Source organism: Diabrotica virgifera, chromosome 6 (assembly GCF_917563875.1).
Source record: "Diabrotica virgifera virgifera chromosome 6, PGI_DIABVI_V3a".
In the NCBI taxonomy this organism is placed as follows: Eukaryota; Metazoa; Arthropoda; class Insecta; order Coleoptera; family Chrysomelidae; genus Diabrotica; species Diabrotica virgifera.
Window position 1 is genome coordinate 25,549,548 of NC_065448.1, and position 18,540 is coordinate 25,568,087.

Here is an 18,540-nt window from a genome sequence, read left to right on the forward strand (position 1 = left end):
TCGAAAGACGGGAAACCTATGCATTTTTCGAGAATAACTTGTTCAAACTAATTTGAAACATTTAAAAATATCTATCTCCAGAAATAAAAAAAGTCTCTAGCTCAAAAATTAAGTGACTTATAATGAAAAGAATGTCAGTCCCTATTTTTTTTCAGCGAAAAAGTGATCGGAAGCAACCTCCTAATCCCTACTTTAAAATTAGTCATTGACCTTATTTGAAGAGTACAGGGGAAAAACAAGGAATGTCACTTTTTCATTAATTTTGGTTTTTCTCGCCATGTGGTAGCAAAAACAGTACTATCGACTAGGCTATTAACCTAGGAAAATAATGAGAAAGATCAGTCTATATAAATTTTCTAAGAATTTGTATCCAGTCGAAGGACCAGGATTGTCCGCACGCCACTGAACAAAAATAAGAAATGTTAGCAGTTTTTTTGTGCATTATTAAATTAATAAGTTTATATAGATTCAGATTATATTAAGATTATAGAATAATAATTGCTAGAATTCTGCTAAGAATCTCCTAAGTAGTTTTTAGATATCATAAGAATTAATTATTTATTGGTGTTTATCTCAATATGTATAAAATGTGACATTCCTTGTTTTTCCCCTGTGCTCCTCATTTGGTCTTCTTTATTTATGTATTATTAATAGGTTCTAGAAGTTTGACCGGCTTAGAATGATTAGATTTTAAAACAATGGAGTTAAAAGCGAATAACGAATTTTTGTAGTTTGGAAAAAACTGGCCTGTTCTTCAGAATATAAAGATTAGCATCAGAAATAACAAAAAAATTTTAAATATAAAATTGTAGCTTATTTAATTCCCAAGAACTTGGTTTGCAAAAAATTTTTCTATGGAAAAAATAGAGTGAGCTATTGACAATTAAAACTTGTAATAATATGCAAAAACCATCTTTATCAACCCTTTCAAAGTCACATCTTTTTGCGACTGTGGATTTTAAAAAGATTTAATATTAATAGGCTTATAGATGTTGTAAAAACCTACAAGATTCATTTTTACCAAACTTTCTAAGATAAAAAATAAAAAAGTTACGGTTAAAAAATCAATATATTTTTTTGAAAATAAAAGGAGAAATCCAATTGGAAGCGTAATAATGTAAGTTAGCGGTGTTTTTAGTTATTGGCCTTATTCACTCTTCTTTATTTATGTATTATTGATAGATTCAGGATTCTGGCTTAGAATGATTAGTTTTCAAAAAACTGGAGTTAAAAGCGAATAACGAATTTTTGTAGTTTGGTAAAAAATGTCATTTTCTTCAGAATAGAAAGAGTAGCATCAGAGATACGAAAAAATGTTTAATATAAAATTGTAGGTTATTTAATTCCCAAGAACTTGGTTTGAAAAATTTTTTTCTACGGCAAAAATTGAGTGAATTGTAAATGAGTATATCGAAAAACATTGATTTTTTTCGATATAAAACTTTTATCAAAAAAATGTATAGAACATTTTTTGCTTAGAATGAATGTTTTTATCAACTTTTGCGGTAAAAATATAATAAAAAATTTCCACCCCCGAGATGGGGTGGCAACCACCCCCATGGTAAATGCGCCTTTCGGCATCATATAGATTTTGATTTTTGAACTATCGACTACTTATTCTCAAATTTTAAAGCAAATCGATCCATTCTGTAAAAATTGCAAGAAGTAAAAATCAGAATTTGTTTCCGACTTAAGAAATCTTTTAGATTTTTAAATTTTGTAGGTTTCTTATTTATTAGTTTTATATTTAAGACACTCACTCACGTCAATTCCTAGTAATTTTATTTCATCTTCTAATCCTTAGAATTTTAAGGTCTTCTTCCACATCATTAATCTATCTTCTAAGCCGTCTTCCTCTACTTCTTCCTCAACGTTTCTTCGTTTACTCATTAACTGACATCCCAGCAGTGTGTTTGCCTATCTTAGTCTCTGCACCACCCATCCTTTTCCATCTGCTAAATATTTTAGTTACTCAATATTGAAAATAACTCAAGTTCATTATAAAACTACTTTATTTTCAACGAAAACATTTCGTTTATAAATTCGCAAACGTGTGTGTGTGTTATTGCGTTGTCGCTCCTGCAATACTCAGATCAGATTTACCGATGGATTCTTATGTAGTTTTTTCTTCTGAATCCAAATCTGAAAACGGCATTTCGATATTTCTAACTGTCTTCGAGATAATCGACCTCAAAGTCTAAAATGTGACGTCACAATCGTTTTATTTTCTTCCGACACACTACACGTCCAGCTGAAATCGGTGCTATTAAGTAGGCTAGTTTTTTAATCTCGATTTGTTAAGCAAAGCATAGTTTATTTACATTTGAGTTTGACACTTCGTGAATGTCAAACTAAATTTTAAATTAAGTATTAATAAAACATCAATGACGTTTGATAGTGAATTTGATTATTATATAAAATAAATCAGATGTTCAAAAATACAATTTGAGTATATTTTAAAAGCAATAATTTATTAACATCTTTAAAAAGGTTTATACGAGTATACGGCCTCCCCTTTATGATAAATGGACTGTTCCATTTGCTATGAAATTAAAATATAGTCGGTTCGCTAAACTCGACACAACTGGCTAGTGATTTTAGTAGGTAATTTTTTTGTTTTTTGCGAATTTTGCCAAAATTAGCAAAATTACTAATTATTTAGTAATTATTAACTAATTAGTAATCATTTTTTTTGCCCAATTGGCAAAATTATTGACTAAAATCACTAGCCAGTTGTGTCTGAGTTTAGCGAACCGACAGTATATGAAACAATATTGTTTGGTATAAAAAATTATGGTCTGATATGTGCAATTATAATTTTCTGATGGAAATAGTTATTTTCCTAACAAGTGCAGAAAGTCATTCTTTTCCGCACGCGACTGCAGTTTGCCGAACGACGCGAAGCGGGAGTTCGGCAAGCAGTCGAGTGCGGAAAAGAGACTTTCTGCAAGAGTTAGGAACAATATTTTTTCTAAGAGTCTGTAAAAAATTACCAAATCTTAATCAATTAATTTAATTAATATGAAAATACATACACAAATTAATTCTTTGACAAGGTTGTCAAAACCAAACTTTCAATATAATTAGTTAGCATGACGACGATCTTGGTTTCCATGACGATGATTCAAAACGACTGTTATTGTCTACCGATTTGACTTTCGAATATTATGTCAAAATAATTTTATTTCATCGAATTGTCGCGTTAATTTCATTAAAACAGGAACACAATAAGATATATTTGAAATAAATTAGTAAATAATATCTAAATATTAGTTTATTGCATGTATTATAATTACTTTAAGGCCATATTACCATATCTAAATTAACACGCGTGCGGAAAAGTAACACGCGTGCGGAAAAGTAACACGAGTGCGGAACAGTGAAACTTTCTAAACTAAAATGCGTGCGCGAAAGTAGACATTTTTGCACGCTCGTAGAAAAAAATATTTGAAGATTTTTCTCAAATTATGGATACCAACAACATTTCAAGAAAAGTTATTCTTCATAAAAAGTTCTTCATGTTCTAAGATTTATGATGCAACCATCATATATAAAATTTTATTAATTTTATACAAGGTATATAAAAAATATGAATTTCGATCAAGAGTAAACTACCTTTATAGTTCATAAAATTTAAATTAGAATGATATAATTGCACATTAAAACATAATTATTAATCCCAAATTCTTTTCATAATAGCAATTTTCCATATTATGAATTAAAATACGTAAATAAACAAAGTTTTCGTTATGATAATGCTCGCATTTTCAGCTTGTTTTTTATTTTATTTATGAATATTAACATTGTTTGGCTTTGTATTAATATTTGTTTTTAATTTATTTTCCCATAGGCCTTTTCTAGAAATAAAGACAATGCGGGATATTGTTTAGCACATTTATTCACGCACCAAACATTTAAAACTAGAAATTCTGTCGTACTTGGCTTGGCGTATATTGCATCTCCTAGATTGCATACCAGAGGAGGCATTTGTAGCAAGGGTTATTATTTTTATTTTATTTTTATTTTTTAATTGTTAAATGCAAAGACCAATTCAGATAGATATTAAAATTAGCAAAGTTGATAGTTTTATTTGGCTAATATAAATCCATATACAGTGTTAAATCACAAATTAAACCCTTAATTTGTAATCTCACATTAACTTTCTTATCTTCTTCCTAATAGATATCTATAATATACTTTAATTACGAGGTTATTTACCTTCTGTTGAATTGAATTAATTGCTAACTAGACCAGGATTAATCTGTAAAAAACGTGTATTTTTGGATGTGAGAGGTAGCATTCGGATTTTTGCAGATAAAGTTAGGTGACACCTTCAGTAATAATAATTGACTTATGCTCCTTCTCAAATATGCCCGGAACATTAATAAAAAAATTAAAATATTTAAAAATTTCGAAAAACATCGATTTTTTTCTGCTTTCTTTGCTTATAACTTTAAAACGGTTCGTTTTGGAACAAAGTCATACAGAAATAAAATAAAGATAATTGAATTTTGTATGATATACGACTGGTCAAAAATGTCTTAAGGTATTACCTTTTCTGCAATATAGCAATAAATACAAAATAAGGGGGCAAAATACGCCTGTTGTTATTCAATGTTTCTTAACCACTTTGGTGGCACTTAGAACCTTAGTAATTCGCTTAGAAAATTCTTATAACTTACTTAAATGGTCTACCAAATTTCATTAAAATCGACCTAATAGATTTTGCATAATAAATTTGCAATATAAATGTTTTTAAAAAAGTTCAAATTTTTTAAAATCTTTCTGAACAAAAAGTAGATCATTTTTAGAAGTTAGCTAATTTTTTTACATATAAAGAGGTGCTCTACCTATCTAATACACTTTACAGAATTAAAATCAGATTATTTAAGGGGCCTCAGCAATGTTTTAAAATTATAAACAATTTTTTGGCTTATAAACAAATAGCTTTGTTTAATAATAAAAAAAATTAATTTTTAGCAATGCAAATAATTAAAACCGGTATAATTTGACTTAAACTTTCAAATGCTGTCAGCAGAATTGCTATTTTATTTTTTAATCAAAAGTTATTCTCGTTCAAATATTGCAATTTTTCGATTTTTTGAATGTACCACCGCGTTTATCTCGAAAACTGCATCCTACGAAAAAACTTATAAGAACATTTTTTGCTTAGAATTACCCAAGAAATACAAAAAAATGTTTTATTTTGCGAAAAATCGATGTTATGCAATTCCTCAAGTTCTTTGTTTATAACAATCTTATCGACATCCAGATCAACTGTTACTCAAAAAATTCGTGTTCTACGGGTCAAAATACATAAAAAAAACTTGGGTAAGTCCATCTAAATAAAGGAGCCCGTAGGACCCCTCCTGGACACAGCACTAATTTGTTTATAAGCCAAAAAATTGTTTATAACTTTAAAACATTGCTGAGGCTGCTTAAATAATCCGATTTCAATTATGTAAAGTGCATTAGATAGGTGGAGTGCTTCTTTATATGTAAAAAAATTGACAAATCTTTGTATGTTCTAGTTTTTATTGTGCAAGATTTTAAAAAATTTAATGAAATTTGGTGGACGATTTTAGCACATTACAAAATTTTTTTAAGCGAATTAGGAAGGTTCCCAGTGTAACCTAAGTGATGGAAAAACATTGAATAAGGACAGGCTTGTTTTGCCCCCTTATTTTATATTTATTGCTATTTTGCAGCAAGGGTGTTAAATTAAGACATTTTTAACCAATCGTATCTGATAGAAAATTTAATTATCTTTGTTTTATTCTGATACGACTTTGTTCCAAAAAGAAACGTTTTAAAGTTATAAGCAAAGAAAATAGAAAAAAACGAAATTTTTTGAAATTTTTAAATATTTTATTTTTTTTATTAATGTTCCGGGCATATTTGAGAAGGAGCATAAGTCAATTATTATTAACGAAGTTATCACCTAACTTTATCAGCAAAAATCCGAATGCCACCTCTCACATTCACCTAAAAACAGATCCTTACTGGTCTAAACTTACTAGTTCGAATTATATTTGTGTAAGCATCTAGTTACAAAAGTACTATTCCCTGTTTTTAAACTAGGAGGAGTAAACTCAAAAGACAAATTCACACCTAATAATGTCACTAGAAAAATCACCAGATCATCTTTTTTGGTTGATCATGTCTGCCTTCGACGGTAATCCATAAACATTAAATATATTATGCTAATACGTCGCTAAAGAGTTCTAAAAACAACTTTTTTATATATAAATGGAGACTATAAATCTAAAAATTAAAGGAATAATGCAGAAAACACAAAAAATCGCCGATATAACTTAATTAACGTCTGAATTTTAAATGCCAATTGTGTCAAAATTTGATAAATGTCAATAGTGTCAACATTTCATAATTTATTTCATAAACATTTCATAAACATGCCTGCAGGTGGAACAATTACAAACAACATTACGGCGCGGTAAATTTGAATTACTTTTCCTAGTTTAAAAACGAGGTATAGTTACGATGTACAAGGCAATAACGTTTTTGATGAGTTGTAGTTTTATTTGTGAGCTTATAGACAAACGGTTAAACTCTTGTGAATTCATAGTTTAAAAGAATATATACCGTAGTCAAGTTGCGTTAAGTCATTGTTTGAAGTTACTCCGAGTGTATTTATTTTGAAGTTAACAATAAAACATTTACTCCATGACTTCAAGAATTATTTCATATTGTCGATAGAGAATTTTGGACATAGAAAAATCGAATTTATACATTGAATTGATTGCAGACAATGCAATACTATTCTCTCAAAGTGTAGATGATTTACAGTGTATGCTGCACCAATTTAATATATCTGGCTACGGATGGCTCGAAACAGAAGTGAAAGATCAAGTGAATAGAGCAAACAGAGCCGCAGGTTGCCTGAATGAAACAATATGGGGAGACCATAAAAGGAAGTATCCATAGTTCACAAATGTGGTCTAGAGGTAACGAAGTACTCAATTCTAAGAAGGTACCACCAAATTTTGTGGTACCTTCTTAGAGTTGAGTACTTTGTTAATATGGAGAAATCAAAATATCGGAAAAGAGATCAAATGCAGAATTTACAAAACAATCATCAGCCCAATAATGACACGCGGAAGAAACACGACCTGGCACAGAGAGGACAAAAAGCAGAGATGAAAACCCATCGAAAAATCTATGGTAAAACACTATGGGAGAGAGCTAGAAGTACAGATATACGACGGAGGTGAACAACATTAATAACCGGGTAATAAACAGAAGATTAGAATGGAATGAGCATATAAGCCGAATGACAACAAATAGAGTAGTAAGGACAGCGAGAGACGATTCCATAATAGGAAGACGATTAGTGGGAAGACCACGAAAACGATCGAACGACAACTTACTGGAGGCACATTGAAAAAACAGACAGTCGCGTCTACACAAAAAGAAGTTATACATTGGTCCTTCGAGCCGGATATGACCAGCGACCTATGGATGAGCTAAAAAGAATTTGTTAAATTGTAACAGTATGTTCATAAGCAAAGAATATTAATATTTTATATTACAATAATGGAAGACCTACGATTCCTCGCTCCCAAGCTGCATAGTATCAGAGCTATTCTATCTCTAGATGGAATATTTGATCTGTTACAGTCCTCTTATGCCTGATAAATTGCTATTTGGATTTACGTTTTTTAAATACGTCCAACTAACACTATGACTAGATATTGACGACAACAAAAATTTATCTGTATTGGTGCTTTGAATTTATTTTTAACGTATTTATTTTGATGTCTCTCTTTTTCTCTCTCTCTCTCTCTCTGGTGGCGGGATTTAAATTTTTTTTAAATGTGTGTCTTGTATTAAAAAAATGTTTTAATCATAAAAATCACATTATAACTGCATCATCTTTGTATGCTGCAATATTAAAGTAGGTATTGATAGGCTATTAGAACTATTACAAATTAATTTGTATTTTGACAACGATTTTCGAAATGGAAATCGAAACGCCAAAATAAACTTGTCATTTATATCTAAAGTGCAAGTTGTCATTTAAATCAATTCGCCCAAATTTGATTGCTTTAGCACATTTTTCAAATGTTGAAAAAGACGACAGGTCAAATAAAAACATGACAACAATGTTAATCTCTTCTGTCCGATTCCATCCACTATTAAATGAACAAATTACTTCTGACAACTAATAGGGCTTGTCATTCACAGTCATTTGTTTCGAGCTTCTGTCATATGTCGTATAACTCGTGTATATTAATATTATACACAGATTATACAACATATGACAGAAGCTCGAAACAAATGACAATCGATGAAGAGCCCTATATTTCTATGTCGTTTTAAACATATTTCTCTCATTTCCTGCCGTTGTAAGTGCACACCCACATTCCACATTAAATTCATTGCTAGACAGTAGGTATATGTCGGCATAAGCAATCTTACTCTTCCATTTTAGAAAATAAAGGAAAGTGCACTGTTGCCAAATTTGTCAATATTTCCTAACATTATTAGTAACGTCCATCTTTACATTTCTTGTTTGATGGTAGCTTTTGCGCTATGATAAGCGTGAATGTTATTGTAAGTTGAACATTTTTACCTTACTTGGAAGCAGTATAAATATTTATGTTACCATCATACTGTGACGTTTTCATTGATTATTTTCTGCGAAAAACATTGAATATTGTTTCCCTCTATCAATACCTACTTATATTGCAGTAATTATTAATATTTTTGTGTTCTAACATACATAAACAATAATTATTACTTGGTGATTAGGTGTTTAGCAGGGAGTATACCCATAAAGATTTCTGCTTGGCTCACCTTTTTACGGATCTCAAATTTGAAGGTGGTATTTTGGGGCTGGCTTACGTTGGGTCGCCTAGACGCAATTCAGTGGGTGGTATTTGCACCCCAGGTATTTATAGGTGCCATTCTGTAGCTTTTGCTTTCAATTAATATGCATGCTTTTAATCTGTCACTGTGTCGCATTAAATAGAAGACGGAGCCAAATCTCATTCTTGTAGTGCTGTCTCATTTAGTGGAGGTTAGCGACTACACTGACATATCTGTTTCTGTCCAATGCGACTCTAAACAAAGATATTGAATCAAGGCTGGTCCAGTCTCTGATAGTTTTAAGCCATGAAATCTGGCGCCTACCAGGATCCCGTTTTCCTTCAATCTCCCTCTGGATGCTCAGTAGCGAACACAACCAAATAGGTTACCTAATCATCGGAAAATGTTTTCGAAGAAATATTCAGATAAGTTTGGAAAAATGAACGGAACACTCGAAAAGGTGTTAGAAAACTTAAAAATAACTTACAAGACATACACAAAGGCACCTGAAAATCACCAGAAGAACTTACAGTCCTAAATATGTTATTGTAGACTGAAGACACTGATCGAATATAATAAACGTTCTCACCAGGAGAGGAACAAATGTGGATTCTGATCACATCCTGGTCGAAAGTAGGGTAAGATCCAGAGTTTCAAACATTAAAAAAGCAAAGAGGCCCTAAACATGAACGATACTATGTAGAAGGATTCAACGATACGAAGAAAATTAGAAATTATAAAGAAAAAATAAACATCAAACTAGAAAACAGACTGAAACATGAAAATATAAATAAGGAGTGCGAAGGGTGCAGAAACAGCATAAAAAACGCAGCTGCAGAAGTCCCAGGCGTAGAAGGTAGCTAAACAAGAACAAGAACGAATGACTTGTGTGACGAAAAATTACAAATTATAACAGAAATAAAACAAAGTATATTTACTGATGCAACAGGGGCACAGAACCCGACAAGCAGACGAAGAATATAAACAACTACGTAAAGAATAAAATAGATCGAGAAGTTGAATGGCGGGAAACATATCTTTCTTTGCAATGCAACCATAGGCGTAACCAGGGGGGGGTTTTGGGGGTTGTAACCCTCCCCCCCATTGGGATGTACTTTGAGCTCTATACGCTTAACACCATAGCCCTCAGAGACCTTCCAGTAGTTGTAACCCCCCCCTTTCAGGTAGTTGTAACCCCCCCCCCTTAGGATCATCCTGGTTACGCCTATGAATGCAACATCTAATGAAGTCAAGACTTCTCTCACAAGGTGCAAAAATCCAGATATATATGACCATAATACTATCAGCAATCGCGTATGGAAGCGAAACATGGACGCTAACAAAAAGAGAAATAAATATATTGCTGGTGGAAATGTAAAATTCTTTGAGTCATATATTTGGCCCTTGCAGAGACAGCGTGACAAACGAATGGAGGCGCAGATACAATAACGAGTTAGTGTCTCTTCGAAAAGGAAAACCTAGTCAGATATATAAAGGCCAATAGACTAAGATGGGCAGGGCACGTGATACGCAGTAACGACAATCGCCTTATAAACAATGTATTTTGGGAAAACCAGATGGGAGAAGGTCTGTAGGACGACCTAGTAGTGTAAGAGCTAGTGAACCCTCCGACTAACGGTCGTCCTGTAAGGCTAGAAATTTGTCTAGTGATAATTCATAGCACACCAAGGCTAAAAACCATGACCTGGCAGACATCAGCCGTGCACGTGTATCTACCAGGTGAATCGAAAAGTGCAAATTTAGGGGGTAAAATAAACTTTCTCCTGTAAAGTTTAAATTTAAGTATGTGTTTGAGTAAGTCATTTAGAAGAAATGTGTACAATGACACGCGATTCTGAAGAGCATAAGACCTTGCCAGGTGAGGGGAAAGATTAGGGGTTTTTCCTAAAATTATTTTTTTTGCGCCGAACAAAGTTTTTTTAGGTTTTTTGAAACATTCCAAACAGAAAAGGTTTTAAGTGATTTTTTTTTAGGTTAATAGTTTTTGTTATATAAGCGATTAAAAATTTTGAAAATTACGAAATCGGCCATTTTTAACCCTAAATCGGACATTTAACTAAAAATTTCAATGTTGCCAAGGTAGGTAGATATTCTTTAAACATTGATTGATGAAATCCCGAAGAGTTTTTTGCAATACAATATCGAAAACCCCTTTGTTTTTTAATTGCTAATCAAGCGGGCGCGTCACTAGTATAAATGAGGACGTTTGAGTTTGCATAAATTCTTTATCTCGAGAATGGGCTAATTTGAAGAGAAATCCTCAGAGAGGTCGATTTTTATTTTTAAATTAGGACTTTTTGGCATATATATAATACTAGTGACGTCCATCTAGTCATACTAGTATCCATCTGGGCGTGATGACGTAATCGATGATTTTTTTAAATGAGAGTAGGGGTTGTGTGATTGCTCATTTGAAAGCTTATTTAATTCTCTATTCAGTAATATAAACCTTAACATAATTATTTATACAGGGTGTACACACAATTTTTTTCTTCCTTTTGTCTAAATTAATTTAATAAAAAAAAATTTTGTACACCCTGTATAAATAATTATGTTAATGTCTATATTACTGAATAGAAAATTAAATAACCTTTCAAATGAACTATCAAACAACCCCTACTCTCATTTTAAAAAATCATCGATTACGTCATCACGCCTAGGCGGATGACGTCACTAGTATTATATATATGCCAAAAAGTCCTAATTTAAGAATAAAAATCGACCTGTCTGAGGATTTCTCTTTAAATTTGCCCTTTCTCGAGATAATGAATTTATGCAAACTCAAACGTCCTCACTTATACTACAGTGTCGCTCCCGCTTGATTAGCAATTAAAAAACAAAGGGGTTTTCGATATTGTATTGCAAAAAACTCTTCGGGATTTCATCAATCAATGTTTAAAGAATATCTACCTACCTTGGCAACATTGAAATTTTTAGTTAAATGTCCGATTTAGGGTTAAAAATGGCCGATTTCGCAATTTTCAAAATTTTTAATCGCTTATATAACAAAAACTATTAACTTAAGCCCTTAAACCCATAATCTTTCCCCTCGCCTGGCAAGGTCTTATGCTCTTCAGAATCGCCTGCCATTGTACACATTTCTTCTAAATGACTTACTCAAACACATACTTAAATTTAAACTTTACAGGAGAAAGTTTATTTTATCCCCTAAATTTGCACTTTTCGATTCACCTGGTAGATACACGTGCACGGCTGATGCCTGCCAGGTCATGGTTTTTAGCCTTGGTGTGCTATGAATTATCACTAGACAAATTTCTAGCCTTACAGGACGACCGTTAGTCGTAGGGTTCACTAGCTCTTAGACTATAGACAGAGGTGGAAAGATGCGGTCAGAGAAGATCTGGAGAAAGTGGGAGTGAGACAATGGGAAATAGTGGCACAGAACCAACAAAAATAGAGAGAGATATAACAGAAAAGCAAGAAAGTCTAAAAAGACGGAAAAAACATTTTAAAGAGAAGCTTGAGGGAGGGTAATCCTGATATACCATTAGACCAAGCAGACAGATTTTGATGTATGAGGCGAAACATGGACCCCAAACGACGAGAGACTACTTAGTATCTTTGAGAGAAAAATACTTCGAAAGATTTTTGGGGCTGAAATTAAAATAGTCTATAGCGTCGAAGATATAACTTTGAATTATGCAAGATATACACAGATCCAGATATTATGAAATTTATTAAGATGCAAAGATTAAGATGGGCTGGACACATTGCTAGGATGTCAGATAATGAGTACACGAAGAGATTCTCAAACCCAGAGGGCAGAATAATTAGAGGATGACCGCATAGAAGATGAATTGATGTGGAAGAAGACTCTTAGATTTTATGAATCAGGAGGGGGAAGAAAGTTGATAGGGAGTGACGATTTCTTTGCGGCCAGACGAAAATTCACAAAATATTGTCGAGGCAATTATGATGAAGATACACGTCTTACACAAGCTTGTATTGGCACTTTTAGAGCTTTTGATTTAACATTATAATTTGCATTTACGTTTTAGCGCACTCACCTAACTTTTCATTTTGTTATATAGTTAAGTTTTATGTGCTTATTTAGTCGTAAAACTAGTATAAATAATAATATACCCCTACCATTTTTAGAGTACTTTAAAAACGGCTACACGTTGTACTTAAACTCTGGTCTTAGCTCCAGTAGAAATCACTACGGTCAAAGAGTTATTACCAGAGAAGCTGATTTGGTAACTGCCCACGAATTTGGGCATAACTGGGGATCAGAACACGACCCCGATATCCCAGAATGTTCTCCGAGTGCTAGTCAAGGGGGCTCCTATCTTATGTATACTTATAGTGTTAGCGGATACGATGTAAATAATAAAGTAAGTATAAAATCTAAATATATATTCTTCTTCTTTTTTCAGCATCTATCTTGTAACACAACAAACGACGGATACTGTTTGAGGTACAGAAAATGAACTAGAGCGCGTTGCTCAGAGTACAAATCCCAGTATTTGGCGAATAATGTCAGACCCCTGGCTTTTTCTTCCATCGGGAATGAATTTTATTTCTCACGCATGGATGATTTTTCGCCGGTGAAACAAAACTCCCCGTTCTCATGACTTCGAGCAGGAGGCATCCGACAAAACAACCACTTTTAACTCTCTGAGCGACAGTTTGCAATGCAAATAAATGATTCGAATTTGTTTATTCCAATCGGATGCTTTTAAGATGCAGTTAAAATATAAAGAGTAAAATAAAACGCTGCGATCTCTCCATATCTACCACCGAAAGGAATCCCTTAATTATGTTTTCTGTTGTAGGTTGTAGCGGTATTATTGTAGTTATGCTAACTTTTATACTAACTTTTCAAATACAAAATTTGAAAAAAAAATATAAAAAATACATACAATTTTTTAAACAAATTATCAAATATTGAATTTAATCCAAATAATATTTTAGTAAGTTAATGTGCCATTAGCTAAAACTTTAAACATAATCAAAACGAAATTAGAGAATGATAATACATTGACAACTAGGACAATACTTAATATATCAGCTTTAATGGAATTATTGAAATTATGTACTAATAATACCTATTTTCAACTAAATAATGAATTCTATAAACAAAATTTTGGTCTAGCAATGGGCTTTTCTTTATCTCCATTATTGGCTAATATATTTATGGAGGATTTCGAAACTAATATCATTTCTAAACAAAATTTAAAACCCACAGTATGGTGTGGTATGGTGGAGATATGTAGATGATGTGTTTTCAATATGGCCTCATAGATCAGAATTTTTGGATACATTCCTAAATATTATAAACGATCAAGAAGAGACAATACAATTTACAATGGAAAAGGAATATAATAACACCCTGCCTTTCCTCGATGTTTTAGTCTCAAAGAAGGATACTGGATATGAGACCCAAGTGTATAGAAAACCAACACACACCAACAGATATCTCAATTACAAATCAAATCACAACATCAACGTTAAAAAGGGAATCATTAAACCCTTATATGATAGAGCCAAAATTACTTGTTCTAACGAAAATTCATTCTTAGAAGAAAAACAATTGTTAACATATGTTTTATTAAAAATGATTATCCTTTATCGTTTACAAATAAGGAATTGTCAAGATTGGATCGAATGGAACAGAACAACTTAGAACGGGATCCTATAACATTCACAAGAAATAATAGAGGAAAATATCAATACCATATATAAAAGGACTATCCGAGAAACTTAAAACAATATAAAATAAATTCAACATTTCAACATTCAAAACAACAAACACATTGAGATCTATTCTATCTAAAACTAAAGCTAACAGTGAACAAGAAAGAACAAAGAATTGTATTTATAAAATACCTTGTGAATGCGAACAATTTTATTTAGGTGAAACATCAAGACCATTAAACGTTAGAATAAGTGAACATCAGTCTTATATTAAAAATAGAGAATTTGATAGAACTCAAATATGTCAACACGCATGGGATAATGAACATAGAGTCGAGAGATTCAAGTATAGTCCTGAAAGAAACAGATAGTAAAAAGCGAAAAATCAAAGAAGCGGCTCTAATTATGCTAAATGAAACCAATTGTGTCGCAAATTCCTCGGTAGAATGCAGTAGGATGTGGTTACCCATACTAAAAGAGGAAGTCAATAGAAAGAAAATACCACGATTAGTAAGTCAATAACATATCGAGTTAGTACATTTTATATTTTAGTATTATTTATATATCTATGTATTATTGATATTATTTATAATTTAAAATAACATAATATGTACATAATAAGGTCAGCATTTGGTATTAGTTTTGAGAGTAAACTAAAGTAAGACCTAATACATACGTACGATGTCGGGATAGTATTACGAGGTTTTTTCCTGGTTTTCCCTCGTGATTTACTATGGAATCTCTAACGCGAGAATTTTACTGTCACCGTTGCATGTGGTTGTCTTTTTAAAGACAGATCACATGCTATGATTTTTTTTGTGGCGGAAAGCCTTCTACTTTAAAATGTATAATAATTATGTCTGAATTGCCGATATAAATGAGTCAGATTTAATAAATTATTAGAAGAATTTTTTACTAAGCAACAACATTTTTGTTTAATTTATTAATATTTTTTGTATTTTGACAGCGGCATCCGATTTGGACGTCGAAACGTTAATAAAATAATTTTTTAGTAAAATTGTGGCTTATTTCCCTTTGAAAATAGTTAATTACAAAAATGCCACAAGAAAATAGCTTCAGAACAACACTAACTTTTCAGATCAGATTCAATGTACTCCTGAAGATTATCGGTCACATTATATCCGAAGACTAGTTCGTCTCATTACACTTTTTCTAATTGGTGATTTTATTTTAGAAATTTTCCCCATGTAGTTTAAGATCTATCAGAAAGGTTCTGCAGGCTAAGTCTGGCAAGTGCTTCTCAGAACCCGAAGAAAGTTTCTGTGGTAATCTAAGAGTTGAAGGAGATGAAGAATGCGATGCCGGTCTATTAGGAACCGAAGATAATGACGCGTGCTGTGATAAGGATTGTAAACTAAGATCAAAGGCTATGTGCAGGTAATCAATTTTTTATCTGTTAGATTCTTACAGCGATACTCAACTTTTTTGCTATATAGCTATTGCCACAGCTTGCGGGCCGCAATCAAGATGAAGTAGTATACAGGGTGTTTCATTGGGAAACTGAAATACTTGAATGGTAAATAGAGGTAAATGAGGCGGTTCTAGACATACTAAATTTATTGCTCCACCGACTTTATAACCGAGTTACAGGGTGTTTTATCGATTTTGCCCATATCTTTAGAACCACCTTGTATATTTTTTTGATATTTGGTACACATATGTCACATTTAGAACCCAAATCACCCAACTACTAATCACAAGAAAAATCCAGGTCCGGTGTAAACAAAATTTTAAATCCATTGTGACCTTGAATCAACATCCTGTACATTGAAATGTTCAAAACCAGTTTGCACATTTGAAAAGAGCTTTAATGTAGCTTCCATTTTTTGCGCAGACAATTCAATGATTTTAATTTTGAAATTCAGCCCTGTGATGGATGACCGAAGTTATCGTTAACGTAAAGTTATCCTGTAGTTATGTTATAATCATCGAATTGGTGTGATGTAGCATACTTAACTTAACTACTTGCGTTATTTCTTGACAGTTCTTGAGTTATCTGGTATATCAACTGTCACTTTATAACGCGACGTTAAACCTCAAGTTATGAGATAACTCTGTAGTTATGTTAAGGATTGTAAGGTTAGGTTTATGTTTTGATTTGTTTTTAGATAGAAATCAAGTGAATATTTAACGTAGAACGCTGCTTCAGGTTGTCCCAGGACCTTGTGCGGCATTTTATTTTTAATAAATCAAACTTAAGATCAAATATAAAGCAGCACAAAATTATCAAAAACATAGACCTAAGATAACAATTAAAAACACGTAGGTAATAAAATTAAAACAATAATAAAAATGAAAAAGGAAGCTAATAATTTAAAACTAGAAGTGTAAAAGTTATACAAAAATCAAATCGAGAGATACAAATTGAAATTTTTATTTATAAACATCCAAATCCAAGCGTTTTATACTAAATTCACAATCAAGATGCAGTAGAAATAAACAAACCAAGACACGTTAAATGCTACTAGAAGCACTCCCAAATCGTAATTTACAATGTACCAATATACATTGTAAATCCCAAATCATGATTTCCAAAGATTATACATTGTAAATTATGATCCGCGAGTACTCCTAGTAGCATTTAACGTGTCTTGGTTTATTTATTTCTATTGCATCTTGATTGTAAATTTAGTATAAGTATCTGCTTTTACGATTCACCACCGAACCACATCGAACAGCGAACAGCTGTTCAGTCATCGGTAGCCGGTAGGTAGGTATACCAACTTCTCGTGATTCTCTTTCTCGCTCCAACTTGTACTGATTCTATATCTCTCTTCAATCCTGACCCCCCGGAGGGAGTGTAGTGGTCGACGTGATGTCGTGTATTGTCCGTCTCCAAAGATCTCTGTCTCTGGTCATTTCTTTTAATTCATGCATAGGTCTTTTGCATATTCCTGTAATCTGATCGATCCATCTTGTTGGGGATCTTCCTCGTGATCTTCGGCCTTCCACCTTTCCTTGTATAATGAGTCTTTCCATGTTTTCTGTGTTGGCTCTCATAACATGTCCAAAGTATTTTAATTGTTGGAGATGGACTTTACTGGAGAGCCGTTGGCTAACTTTTAGCTCTCTTAAAATCGAATTATTTGTTCTATGGTCGGTCCAAGGAATTCGTAGCATTCGTCTCCAACAGAACATTTCAGTGGCGTCTATCTTTCTTCTTTCCGAATTTCTCAGGGTCCAAGATTCACATCCGTAAGTCAGTATTGGGAATATTAAGCAGTTGATCAACCTCATCTTTAACGCTCTTGACATTTGACATTCTACATAAGGTTCTCTTTTTAGACAACTTAATATTTTCTTCCGCCCGATAACGTCTGAGAAATAACTCATCTCATAACGGTGGATGATCCATCACACCGAGTTTTCGTTTTATAGTTATGGAGATAGTTATATTTTATAGTTATGTTAACTTTAACGCAAACGTTAAAAATAACTTCGATAATTCATCACACGACTGATTATGTCGAAATTTTTAAGAACCGGAACGTTCAAAAGAAAAATTTCGATATAATTTCAAAATTAATGTCATTAAATTATCTGCGCAAAAAATTGAAGCGAGCAATTAAACTTAGCTTTTTGTGCTCTTTTCAAATGTGCAGACGAATTTTGAAAATTTTAATATACAGGGTGTTGTTTCAAGATCACAATTATTTAAAAAAAATTTTTGTTAATCCGGACCTAATTTTTTCTTGTGATTACTAAATCAGTCGTTGCAATGTAGTAAATAAGTACTGATTATTTTTAAAATGAGTATATGTTCATTAACTGTAATAATTTATTATTAAAAGTTAATAATACCTTGCTTTTTAATCAGAGTTATTAAAAATTTTAATATAATTTCAAATCAAAGTCATTATATTGTCTGCCTCACGCCCAAACACATCGGCACACTATCAAATAATTTGAAAAACAGGTGAAATTTGACAAATAATTTGACCACAGGGCCCTTTAGTTAGCCTTCGGGCCGCATAAAAAACTTTAGAGGGTCGCATGTTGAGTATCACTGTT

General features: G+C 32.3%; 1 protein-coding gene across 4 annotated transcripts in view; it reads left to right on the forward strand.

Moving 5' to 3' along the window:
* The window catches only part of LOC114326997 (ADAM 17-like protease), a 35,366-nt gene that overhangs the window by 4,013 nt on the left and 12,813 nt on the right, over nucleotides 1-18,540 (forward strand). For 2 of the 4 annotated variants that reach the window (XM_050654870.1, XM_050654869.1), the window contains exons 5-7: nucleotides 3,851-3,998; nucleotides 12,970-13,205; nucleotides 15,704-15,906. In XM_050654870.1, the coding sequence (XP_050510827.1) occupies nucleotides 3,851-3,998; nucleotides 12,970-13,205; nucleotides 15,704-15,906 (587 nt within the window). Of the gene's footprint in view, nucleotides 1-3,850; nucleotides 3,999-8,772; nucleotides 8,912-12,969; nucleotides 13,206-15,703; nucleotides 15,907-18,540 lie in introns of those variants that run through there. The other 2 variants (XM_028275489.2, XR_003651931.2) reach the window with 2 other exon arrangements.